Source organism: Aquarana catesbeiana, linkage group LG03 (genome assembly GCF_042186555.1).
Source record: "Aquarana catesbeiana isolate 2022-GZ linkage group LG03, ASM4218655v1, whole genome shotgun sequence".
NCBI lineage: Eukaryota > Metazoa > Chordata > Amphibia > Anura > Ranidae > Aquarana > Aquarana catesbeiana.
The window spans coordinates 563,098,088-563,111,627 of record NC_133326.1 but is presented as its reverse complement, the minus strand read 5'-3'; the positions used below and the strand labels follow the sequence as shown (position 1 = coordinate 563,111,627).

Sequence of the window (13,540 nt, the reverse complement as noted above, 5' to 3'; positions counted from 1 at the left end):
GAATTTTTACAGGTTGGTGCTGACAAGGGACTAGCAGTTAGTACCTTGAAGGTGCAGGTAGCTGCGATAGCAGTGTTCCTAGAAAAATCGGTGGCCTCAGATCCGTTGGTAACCAGATTTTTCAGATCCCTTACGAGATCCAGACCAGCACCACTTAAGTTGTTTCCGAAATGGGATCTGTCGATAGTCCTCCAGGCTCTAACAAGGAGTCCTTTTGAACCTTTGGAAGAAGCGCCACTTAGATATCTCACTTTTAAGTCTGTGTTTCTGATTGCCATGGTCTCTGCACGAAGGATCAGTGAGCTTAATGCTTTATCAGTTAAGGAACCCTATTTATCTATCTTCCCAGATAGGGTTATACTTAGAACAGATCAGAAATTCTTACCAAAGGTAGCTTCAGTACAAAATCGTGTTCAGGACATTGTACTTCCGACCTTCTGCCCCAACCCAGTAGGGGAGAAGGAGACTTGTTTTCACAGGTTGGATGTTAGAAGAGTTTTGTTATGTTACTTGGAAAGGACAAAGTTCTTTAGACGTTCAGATTCTCTATTTGTGCTATTTTCGGGCAACAGGAAAGGTTGCCAGGCTTCTAAAATCTCTTTAGCAAGGTGGCTGAAGTTAGCCATTTCAGAGGCTTATTCGCATGCAGGTGTGTCTCCTCCAGCAGGAATTTCTGCACACTCAACAAGAGCATTAGCGGCCACTTGGGCAGAGAGAGCTGGTGCCACCCCTGAACAAATCTGCAAGGCGGCAACATGGTCGAGTTTTCACACATTCGTGAAACATTACAGGCTGGACCTCACATCTGCTAATGATCAGGCGTTTGGCAGAAAGGTCCTGCAAGCTGTTGTCCCGCCCTAAGGGGGTAAGTCTCTGTTATCCTCTCAGGTGCTGTCCTGAAAGACGCCTTGGGAAAAACCAAGTTAGACTTACCGGTAACTTGTTTTCCAGAAGTCTTTCAGGACAGCAACATCCCGCCCTATTGTATTGTATATACTATGCTGTGACTAACGTATGTGTTTATGTGTTCCAGCCGGGGCCGGAGGTCTTCTCTACTACAACTGAGGTATGGTGGGGAGGCGCCTCCCTTTAAAGTTTGGAGGAAGAAGGTGTTTCCTGTTCCGGTGGGTGGAGTCGCTATCTCTCAGGTGCTGTCCTGAAAGACTTCTGGAAAACAAGTTACCGGTAAGTCTAACTTGGTTTTTTGCATTGATCCATGTCCCCTGGGGCAGGACCCAGGTCCCCAAACACTTTTTATGACAATACCATGAATGTAAGCCTTTAAAATTAGCACTTTTGATTTCTCCCATAGACTTTTAAAGGGTGTTCCGCGGCATTCGAATTTGCCGCGAACACCCCAAATTGTTCGGCGAACTTGTGAACAGCCGATGTTCGAGTCGAACATGAGTTCGACTCAAACTCGAAGCTCATCCCTATTTGCGACCCTGCATCTTAACACATTCTATAATGCCTCGCCATTAGAACTGTGACTTTATTATCCATAACTGGAAAATGTTCACACACACAGCCGCTGCTTGTTGTGAATAGGCACGCAGCGCCGTGGCTCGGGAACTAGCCTGCTTGGGTGCCCCCATTGCAAGCTGCTTGTTCTGGGGGCACTTGGCTCCTCCCTCCTGACAAGAGCTTTGGCAAGGGACCGAGAAGAGGGGGATCGAGGTTGCTCTGTGCAAAACCAATACAGAGTGTGTGTGTGCGTGGTTTTTTTGTTTTTTTGCCTTTTAATATTTCTTTAAACTTAGAATGTTCATAAGCACTCACATGACTAAAGTACTCCACTTACTAACTAGGAGCTGCTATCATAACCTGTTGTACACATTTTATATATTTTTCTTTTAATAGGCACCAGATAAACATGACATTACTCCTCTTCTTTCTGCCACCTATGAAGGACACATAAGATGCGTCAAGCTGCTTCTGGAAAGGGTGAGGATAATGTTTGCATATCTCCCAACTTTCCCTCATTTAGAACTAAATCCCTCTGTCCCCCTTTCTCCATTTGTCCATCTTTTTCGTCTGATGCTATGTTTTGGTTGTTCTTATCACCTCCCCTTTCATTGTTTGACTATTTCCTTAACACTGGGTTCACACTAGTGTGATCAGACATTGCATGTGATTCGCACCGCATTGCTGTGCAAATCACATATGTCTGTGCGATGCAAATTCAGCCACACAAACTGTATGGCTGAATTCACATTGCACCAAAATGGTGCCGGACCCCTTTTTTGGTCCGCATTGGAATCGGACTGCATGGGTGCTCACACCTATGCGATCCGATTACTTTGCCATTTCACAGTTCGCACTGCGATCAGATTTGGGCGTGTCATTAACTTTGACACCCACAGCAGTCTGTAGATGTCAGTGTGAACCGCCTGCAATTCAGGTACAATGCGGGAACCCCTGGTAACCCGCACAGGAATCGCAGGGTTTCCTGCATCACACCAGTGTGAACCGACCTAATGTTCTATCGGTATAAAGTTTGCACATTACAAATTGTGTATTTGCCTTTTTTCTTGTGAGAAGACCAGACATGTAAGTTGTTGGGTTTGTTTTGTCCTACTCCTTTAAATGTATTTACACTTTTGCTCTTAAAAACGTGTCCATTATTAAAGAGGAACTGCAGTCTGCTTACATGATTTGTAATAAAAACTTGTTTGCCATTCTGAAGCTTCGCTCCAACCATTTTGCATATTTTATATATACTGTGATTCTGTACTTGCCAAATATGCTGCATAAATCTCCCTCCACTGAGTCTGGCTGAAACCATTTTAACTGTGGGCAGCCGAAGCTGCTGCCTGTTCACTTCCTGGATCTACACAGAGACACACCTCCAGCTCTGCAGCCCTGCAGCTTTCAATGGCCCTCTTATGACTCACCCCCCCCCCCCTTCCAGGCAAACTCTTGCAAGAGTGAGAGAGAGAGCTGTGCATGATGTCATAAGCCTAGGCTAATGACCAGACAAGAAACAGGAAGTGGGCTGTATAAGGTATTTACTGGCAGAAAAAAAAATGTTACTATCCAAAGTTAAAACAACAAGGGCAGAAGACTTAATAGCTGGAAAGATTAAAAAAAAAAGAAACTACAATTCTGAAGCTAACGTAGGGCTCTAGGACAGTGATGGCGAACCTTGGCACCCCTGATGTTTTGGAACTACTTTTCACATGATACTTATGCACTCTGCAGTGTAGGTGAGCATCATGGGAAATGTAGTTCTAAACGTCTGGGGTGCTAAGGTTCGCCATCACTTCTCTAGGAGGTAGAAGATCTTTGGGCACACTAGCAAACCTGTCCCTAGCAACCAACACAGTGGTTGGTACTTCTGCCTTGCTGCAATGGGGTCCACATCCCAGTCAGATCTCCATCTGCCTGGAGTTGTATAGGTTTTCCTCCAGGTACTCCTGTTTACTCCCACACTCTAAAGACGTATAGGTAGGTTAACTGTCTCCTGTCCAAATTGGCCCCAGTATGTATGCATGTTAGATAGGAACCTCAGATTGTGAGCGTCTTGAGGGCAGGGACTCATGTCATGCACAGTATCTATAAAGCAATGCGTAAATTGTCAGAACTATATACAAACTTGTAATAGTAACCGCTCCTCAGTATCCGGATTGCTATACAGTTTCCATCAGCAAAACAGGTGATCGCTTTCTTTGCATTTAGGGATCCTAAAATGGATCTTACCTGGAGCAAAGCTGTATAAGGACTTATTACTGACGTATTAAAGACAAGACTTTCCACTAACACAGTGGGTCCAGTTAACATCTGTATGCTTAAAATGCCCGCTCAGGGGAAGCTTCTTTTCTTTTTTGAGCTAATTTTAAAGTACACCCTTAAAATCATGTAGGCTGCCATTGTTGAAATCTCCTTTTGAGAATGTTGGTTCTCTTGCTGCTGTTCTGAACTACAGTGCTTTGAGTCATTCACATGGAACTGGCAGAGAGATGAGGAATTCTACAGCTTTGGTTGTACTTCTACAAGGGCATAGACTTGGCTCATTGCAATACACAGAAACACATGAATCTGTCTTGCATTCTCCATGCATTTAAATTTATAAGCATCTTGTAACATGTCGTGTTTAAAGCATGACTTCTTAAAACAAATGGTATTTACAGGTTTCAAAATACTAAATCTAGGCTAGTGAGCAGAGCCATGAAAAAGCATTCCTTTTTATGCCCCTTTTTGGTAAATATACATTCAGGGTCGCTTGTATATGCCACAAGACTTGTTTTTAGACTGTGTAACCTTCATCAGTGCAAGTTAGAGAACACTTGATTTAGAATTGTGAGATAGGTGGAGATCCCTCTAGTGTCCAGTTCAAGATTCCCAGGAGTTTATATGCTATCAGCCAAGCAGAGGCCGCTTGCATTATTTTGTTGTACCCAGATTATAGGGAGGATAATCTTGGATCAAAACTTTAAGGTAAAAATTCATTGCATGCCAAACAATCAAACTTTTTTTACAGTTTAGAACAGGATGGTCAGGGCTATATGAAGGTGCACCACTGACCTGAAATGGTCATTCAGTCTTTAACTGGCTCAGGAGATTCTCATTGTGTGTCTTTTGGGGTCATATTTGATTTTGTTTGGGACTTCGTCTGCCTTCTGCATCATCTAGGTTGGCAATAGCCAGGTTGGAGTAATCTAATCCTTGCACACTATCTGTTTTGTGTGCCTTGGCTTGATAAAGGTGCCTCTCTTGTCATCAGACTATATCCTTTTTAAATAGATCCAGGCATCAAGCACAGCTGCTACAGAATAGATCAGGTTTTTACTTCAACCTGTTCCTTTCATATACTGTAAGTGGCTTTGACATTTCCATCCAATCTAATTTAAATGTCGTCGGAGACATCTCCCCTGTGCAGCGGGAGTGCGCCCAGTGTACTTCTAGGTTGACAAAGTTAAAAGCAGCCATGTGAAACAGAAATTCCTGTGTGCCGTCCTATTGAAATGACAGGGCCTAATCTACTTTGGCAGCAGTAGAGAGTACTTTCCTCTTTTTAGTCCGGCCGTCCCCACCAGACAAAACGCCCTGGTCATGCTCTTGATACTTAGTGGGTTTTTTTGTATTAATAAATGAAAATTGGAGTGTTTCTGGAGGTCATTGGCACCCAGGTTTAGAGAAAAAAATAGTTTATGCAGAATTTTACCGTGATTTGATTTATCTAAGTATCTTAATTCAATGGAATAAATATAAGCGTGGCTGCTCTTGCTAAATGTATATTAAATTGTATTTAATGCTTCTGTGCTACTTGGCATTCCTATTTTGTGACTTTCGTTCAGGAAGCACATGCATGTTAAGCCTTTTTACTCTATTTATTTTTTCGCACGTTTAAAAAATTATTTTAGGCTTGAAGATTGCATAAACCCCCAAAACCTATTTAAAAGACATTGTAGAGAATAAAAAAAACTGGTAGTAAAAGTGGTAGTTTCAGATTTTTTATGTTGGACAATATTAGCGTAAAGTGTAAAAATACACCACCTAAAGGGATTGTAAATTCAGGAGGTTTTTTTTTATCTTCATGCATTCTATGTGCTGCTTGCTGTGGGGGCACTTAACTGGAGAGAGGGGCCAGGAGAGCCAAAGAGGCACCCAAGAAGAGGAGGATCTGGGCCTCCCTGTGCAAATCCACTGCACAGAGCAGGTAAGTATGACATGTATGTTATTTTTAAGAAAAAGAAGACTTTACAATCACGTTAATTTTAAAGCACATATTTATGATAAATTATCCAATTTTTGCTAAAATATAAACAATGAGGTTGCCCCGAGTTAATAGATACCAAACATATCAATCCTTAAAATTGTGTGTGCCTGTGAAATGGCGACATACTTCAGTACCTTATTTTATTTTTTTCCGTGGGCGTCACTTTAAAATCCCCTACAGGTCATCAGTTTGAAGTTATGCAGGAGCTCTGGTGCTACTGGTGCTAAAATTTATTGCTCCCACTCTGGCATGTGCAGTGATATGTAACGTTTGTGTATCACAGTCGACCTTTTCAAGCGTAGGTGCCCCCAACGCATGCGCTTTTGTTCATGCGTGTATATGGAAACGAGGGGGCCTCAATTATATATATATATATATATATTTTTTTTTTTTATGGGGATTTTATGTGCTTGGGTGTAACTTACATTGTTTAAAAATGTTCTTTTTTTTTTTACTGTAGCGCTGGTAGATTTTCAATCTACTGCTTATAGGTAAATTTAGTGGGTTATCTGTTTATACATAGTCAGATTTGCCTCTGTTCCAGCTTGGCTGAGTTGCATGTAGTTTCACACTGTGCCTGTGGGTGTCGTTGTCACCATGGGTCGGTGTTGGAAAGGCAACACGTTGAAGCGTATGAGTGCTCTTCTGTCCCGGAGATAACTCGGTGGAGGTGGTCCTCCGAGTTGCATTCTGGGAGAGGGTATTTATGTTACAGACGCCATGTTTTAGGGTTCATCTTTCGTTCCACCTGCTGGCCCTCCTGGCCGACAGGTATGTGCTAGGGAGTACTACCTCGTGGTCCTCCGACCGGGAGGCCCACATCGCTGCAGCGTGTGGGTGGGCCCAGAAGCCTGTCTGGGGCCTACCACAGTGGCAAGGGAATGGTCCTGGGCTGTCTGTCCTACGGGAAGAAGCTGAGAAGATCCCAGGGGAGGACCCGTCATGGAAGGATCATGCAGAGTGCTGGTCTGGAGAGGGGCCTGGTGACTCAGTTGGAGGACGTATCCTGAAGTAATCCTACCGCATAGTACTGCCGGGTCGGCTTAAAGGTTCTAGTGCTGTGTTTGCTGTTCATCGTAAACCATTACATCCTGTGGCAGAGGATCGTACGGGTTTTGTTCCAATCAAGTCTGTGGCAAAGACTTTTGTTCGTGCTATGTACTGGCTGCTAGGTTAGTGAGAGAAAGCTATCCAGGCGGGCAAAGATTCAACTCTAAAAAGAGAGTACATTCATCTACAAGCTTTCAATTCTCAATTCCTAATACTACACTAAGAAAAGGTATTTGAACTTCCCTGCAACTCTTCTTCTTCTACCTCTTTCCTGCTACTTCCTTCAATATACATTTATTAAAGCATTGGAAAAGATACTCAAGTGTCCGGTGCCTACATTGTCTGGTATTAAACTCAACGGGACCCTAGACCTGGTTCTGGTGAAATAGAGGTAACTAAGGTGACGGTAACAGCCTGCTTTAAACCAGCAGCTCCACCGAGTGTTATTGCTACATTACTTTTACCTTTTTTTGTTTCATCACATAGGGGACTTTGTCTCCTATGTGATGATTTTTTTGTTGATCGGAAGCGATGTTTCCCATGTCGCTTCAAGGTTAACAAAGAGGAGAGTGGACGTATGTCTGCTGAACTACCTCCCATCTACCCAACAGCAACCAAGATGGTCCCAGGCATGTCAGTAGGCCCACGGAGCTTGGTATGGCAGTGAAACTGCTCCTGTAGACAAAACCCTGCTCCACAAAGAGATGGGTTTTATGGATTTGGTGTAGAGGAACTCAAGTCAAGTGGCCTGCATTGAGCCCTCACCTCAGTCCTATTGGACACCTTTTAAGATGAATTGGAATGCCACGTTAGCTAGGTCTTTTTGTCATACACTATAATGTCAAAAGTATTGGGTGTCCTGCCTTTCCTTTACATGCACATGAACTTTAATGGCATCCCAGTCTTAGTCCGTAGGGTTCAATACTGAGTTGGCCCACCCTTGGCAGCTATAACAGCTCCAACTCTTCTGGAAAGGCTGTCCACAAGATTTAGGAGTGTGTCTATGGGAATGTTTGACCATTCTTCCAGAAGCGCATTTGTGAGGTCAGGCATTGATGTTGGATGAGAAAGCCTGTCTTGCAATCTCCGCTCTATTTCATCCCAAAATTGTTCCCACAAAGTTGGAACCATGAAATTGTCCAAAATGTCTCGGTATGCTGATGCTTTAAGACCTCCCTTCACTGGAACTAAGGGGCCAAGCCCAACCCCTGGAAAACCACCCCACATCATAATCCCCCTCCACCAAATGATTTTGAGGAGTGTCCCAATACTTTTGGCAATACAATGTGTATGAGCGAGTTTGGGGTGGAGGAACTTGACTGGCCTGAACAGAGTCCTGACCTCAACCCGATAGAACACCTTTGGGATGAATTAGAACAGAGGCTGCAAGCCAGGCCTTCTCGTCCACATCTATTCCTGAGCTCACTAATGCGCTTCTGGAAAACTGGTCAAACATTCCCATAGATTCACTCCTAAACCTTGTGGACATCCTTCTCAGAATCGTTGAAGCTGTTATAGCTGCAAAGGGTGGGCCAACTCAATATTGAACCCTCCGGACTAAGACTGGGATGCCATTAAAGTTCATGTGCGTGTGTAAAGGCGGGTGTCACAATACTTTTGACATTATAGTGCTAATACCTGACCTCACGTGTTCTATTGCTTTAATAGGCAAAAGAAAAACTTTACCAGAAGATTGGAGACTGTTATACCTGCAAATGTAGCCAACATATTGATGTCTGTAATTTGGGAATGGAATGTCCAATAAGCTCATAAAGGTGTGATGGTCAGGTTTCCACATATTTTTAACCACGTAGGGTAGTTTGCACCTCCATTAATATAATGACCTCCTTGAGGCTACACAGCCCTGCAGAATTCCTAGTGAGCCTAGGCAAAAGAGCAGCTACAGAATGCCTAAAGTAAAAGTTTTGTTCGCAACTTGCTTGTTTTGTACTGTATGAAGTACAAGGGTATCTGGCTTAAAGTCCTCTTGGTTTTCTAATAGGTAGGAAATATTAGTGATGTCCCTCAGTATGTAGTGGTGTTCCTTCTCTGTATTCTTTATACACCATATGCTTCTAAATCTAATTAAATGTTTACTTGGCGCGTGACTGTGGTGCTGGTGCCGTGTTTTATGCACTGTCAGATTGCACATCAGCTATGTTTTAATAAGTTTCTGTTCTAACCAGGCCAGTCAAGCACAACACAACCCTCTTTATAATTCGCTCTGCTCCTTTGTAACCAACAATTGATAATTCATTGAGGCTGCCAGAGTCCTCCGCCAGTTCTCTCTCCTGCCTTTACAAAGCTAAGTCTTTAATTTTCTAAATGGCTCTGTTGGAATTATTGGCTTTAATGCATTCCAAAATCCTTTTTCTGTACCTTGTTATACAAACGTTTCCCTAAGCTTGTCACAGTGCTGTACTTGAAATAAAACTGGAAATAGGAGGCCCTTTCTAGCGTTTTCTGTGTTTTTAAAGTTCAACTTTTGTAAAAAAAAAATTATGCAGTCAAGAGGCTCCAGTACTTTTAGGGCTAGTTTACACTTGCTTCAAAACATGGCTTCGGACATGCCTTGTTAAAGCTCTCTGAATGCCAGTCAAAGCTTCTGTCCCTAAATAAAATGGTTAGCTTACAGTCGTGTTTACACCTGCTTTTGCTTAGTGCTTCGGTGAGGCTTCATGGGGCTTCAAGTGAGCTTTGCCATAGACTTCTATGGAGGCTTTGAAGCGCCACATGGGGTATAATTTTTGAAGCGGAGCAAAAGCAGGTGTAAACAGGTCTGTAAGCTAACCATTTTATTTAGTGACAGGAGCTTTTGACTAGCGTTCAGAGAGCTTTAACAAAGCCTTGTTGAAGCCGAAGCACGCGTAAACAAGCCCTTAAAAACACTGTGTAGCTTTAAAATCTGGAGGTGTTTGTTTTTTTTTTTTTGTTTTTTTTTTTTTGTTTTTTTTTTAACCTTGCACTGTTTGTCTCTCACCTCCCTGCCTGTCTCCAACACCACACCCAGGGACTAGCAGGGAAGAGCACCGATTGGGTCCTCGTCAGGAAAGGGGAGTGTCGGGCTCTCTTAACGCTCAGTAGAAGCGCATCTGCTAAGTGAGTAAATGAGGTGCCGCCCGAATGAGAAATTTAAACTTTTTTTCCTTCAGATTACCCTCGCATATGGAAGCACTTGGGTGCTCAGTACAAGCACATGCTGAGCAGCCAAATCAAGCTCCGGTGTCTGCTCCGTGAGCCTCTGTTTGCACCTGGGCGTTTTGGGATCGCACTTACAATGCACTACAGTCGCAAAACGCAGGTTCAGGTACCATTATTTTCAATGGCACCTAAAACACTGTGCAGTTTTCCCGTGTTTGTCATGTGATTTATCTTGCGGAAAAGCGCATCTTGTGAAGCTTGTTTGCAACTTGATAAATCGCGCTGCGTTTTAGGTGCTGTTGAAGATAATGGCACCTGAACCTGTGTCTTGCGAGTTTAGTGCGCATTGAGATCGTGGGCAGAATTCCAACGATTCTGCCGCTATCCCAAAACTCCCAGGTGTGAGTGGAGCCTTAGTCCCGGTTCACACTGCTATGGATCAGATGCCATCTGAAAGGCATAGATTTGCATGGCATCTGAAAATTGTTTTCTATGAAGAATGTTTACATCTATGTTGTGCGATTTTGATCCAAGAAAAAAAAGGGGTGGGGGGGTCCTGTGTGAGTTGGAGTAATGCGTTCCAAACTCACACAGCATAGAGGATAGTGGCGTTCTGAGAACTGTTCACATAGGATGTGATTCATAGCAGGTTTTGCATAGAAGGGGATGGAAGGCAGTTTTGCATAGAAGATGGACAGCGTTTCTAGCCTATGAAGGCAGGTTGAAAATCGCAACAGTGCTAGGTTCGCATTGAACAAAAGGGTATTCAATTGTATACCTAAATCACACCTAAACCACTGAACAACTACCTTTTGACACTGAAAACGGACCTGAAAATCACACTGCAAAAAGCAAACCCTTCTTCTTGCCCACAAAAGGATTAAATTGTAAAAAATAACACCTGCCCAGCGCCCAGAACTGCATGTCCTGGGCATTGGGCAATATGATTTGCTGTGATTTGGGACACCCCGTACATTGGACGTGCTCCCAGCATCACTGGAACAAGTACTCTCCCACTTTCAGGTCTTGCACATGCACAGTGCGCTCTCCCTCACCTGTCGCAGCACTGCTGAGCTTGGCTGCAGTGGATCATAGGGAAATGGCGTGAGTGTGCGGCTCTTGAAAGAGGGAGAGCATTCATTCCAGTTATACTGGGAGCACTTCCAATATACGAGGCATCCTGGCTTGCAGGGAGTGCAGCTCAGATCTCTCCTACTAGTTTTTCAGCCATGATTACTGCACAATGTGCCTATAGGTATGGCACTTAAAGCCTATGTGAACCTTTTATTTTTACAAATACTTTGTTTTGTTTTCTTTGTATTAAGTGATCACATAATCTTTGTTTTCAGCTGCATACGGAGCTGGGTGGAGAAAGAGCAGTACACATTGATATTCCTAGTGAATGGCTATTGGGGGGGGGGGGGGGGGGGGTCAGCACAAGTCTGATTATTGGAGGGCAACGAGCAGGCGGTTCTCCCAGCACAAAAAACTGACCTTGCTGGGATGGATGTGCTGTCATGCCTAGAGTGGTCAGCTTAGAATAGGAAATTGGTGGGGACTGGCGGGATCACCCAAAAAGAGCAATACAAAGAGAACATGCATCTGTTGTACTAGTGTTAAAAAGTATCCTATCAGGAAAATGAAATGTTGGGGTAATATATAGGGGCTCTTTTTTAGGTCAGTGAACACTTGGTGTGGGTTTTGCAAACTGTTGAAGAGCAAGCGGGGGGGGGGGGGGGGGGGGGCGTGCAGTGACACAGGCCACCGATCTCATCTGACAAGTTTTTGTCACCTTTTTATTATGCTATATAACAGGGGTCTTCAAACTATGGCCCTCCAGTTGTTCAGGAACTACAATTCCCATCAGGCCTAGTCATATCTGTGAATGTCAGTGTTTTGCAATGCCTCATGGGATGTGTAGTTCCATAACAGCTGGAGGGCCGTAGTTTGAGGATCCCTGCTATAGAAGAACATCACAATAGGGGTTTTACAGATTTATATTTACAAATATTTTGATGGTATAATCAGTAAATTACTTTTTTTTTTTTTTTTTTTTTTTTTTTTTAACAGGGTTACCTGCAAAATAGACCTTTATACAAAGGCTAAGCAATAGTATAGTTTAGTTCTTGTCACAAGGCCACACGTACATTGTAGACTAACACCTGATGACAACACCACTTGTCTGCTACTGCAGGATCTGTGCAGTGAAGTGAACAAAACTTGGCCTTTCTAAAAAAAAATATTTAACTTTCATATTGTTAAAACTGGAGTCCCTGTGTATTATTTAAAGTTTAATTGCCTCAATGTCAGAAATCTTTGTTGTAAACTGACACAAAATAGCCTGCTTCCTAGCTCTGTATGAATTAATTTACATTCATTTATAGCTGAATTAATGTAGTTTTTTTTTTTTTTTTTCTTCATAGTTCCCTTCTGCTCTTTTATATGCATATATCGTTCCTTGTGTGTTGATTGAGATGCGCTCCATTGCCTTTTTGGCCAGATAACTCCGATGTTGTAACGGGTTTGGTCCTCTTTATGTAATGCAGAAAAAAAGACATTTGTCACATAATTTATAGTGCATAGTCAATTCCAGCCAGCACTGATATTAGTTTTTATGTAGCTGTAAGTTTAATTACTTAAAGTTGTGCCAACCCTGCACCCACAACCACATAATGGTGGTATCATCCCCTAATTAAATATTAAAAAGTTTTCTTCGCGCTGGTAGATGTAAAAATAAATAATAATAGTGACTAAATAATAAAGAGAATGATTCTATCAAAAAGGTGTAAATATTGCAGCAAAATGAGGGTGTTCACACCAACACTTGGTACAGTAGATATAAAATGAATTTCGCGCAATATTACCAATACTCAATAAATGTGCGTAAAAGTGTGTAAACATAGACAAAATAAAGACTTTTATATAGTGGTTGCTGCAGCTGTAGGATCAACGATCTCTGTGTTGTAACATATAGCAATTCCCAATGTTTTTCAGTGAAGTGATGGTGCTATAGCAAAGTGAAACCGTGCAGGTATCTATGATAATATTGTGATATAAATGCCATGAATGAAGGCAGGCTAAAATATCATGAATAAATTATCGTGAATAAATAAATTATTGTGAGTGAAATATTCCTTATAAAATTCTGAATAAATAATATTAAGTGCAACCCGTCATAAAATAAAATTAAATAAAAATAAATTTTACACAGAAAAGGTGCCAGCAATAATCTATAAAGTGCAATCACAATTCACTTAAATGTAACCATAAAAGTGCAGGTGATAACATTTCAAAGTTATAAATAAAAAGTTCTTGAAACAATAAATAGATGACGATATTTGAAAGGTATTTATAAATGGTTCTTCTACTCAGATCTGTTCTATCTTGTATGCTGGGTATAATATTCTTATGGTGGTGCCTCCTAGTGTGGTCTCACAGAACTCTCACCTTAAAATTGCAATAATCAGGCTTTTGGTAATTGTGTCTTTAAGGCGTGGAAGCAGTGTCTGGGAGCCTCTCCTTCTTTGTGGTTATCTCTTCCATACTTTCTTCTCTGTCACTCTGCTCTGGTGGAACTCAATATCAGGGGAGATAAAAATAGGGGAGGAGGAGAGAAGAAAGGCTCCACTA

General features: G+C 42.3%; 1 protein-coding gene across 1 annotated transcript in view; it reads left to right on the top strand.

The window, feature by feature from the left end:
* MTPN (myotrophin) overlaps window positions 1-13,540 on the top strand; it is a 139,986-nt gene that overhangs the window by 92,402 nt on the left and 34,044 nt on the right. The window contains exon 3 of the mRNA XM_073621805.1: window positions 1,861-1,944. Coding sequence (XP_073477906.1) covers window positions 1,861-1,944 — 84 coding nt within the window. The remainder of the gene's footprint in view (window positions 1-1,860; window positions 1,945-13,540) is intronic.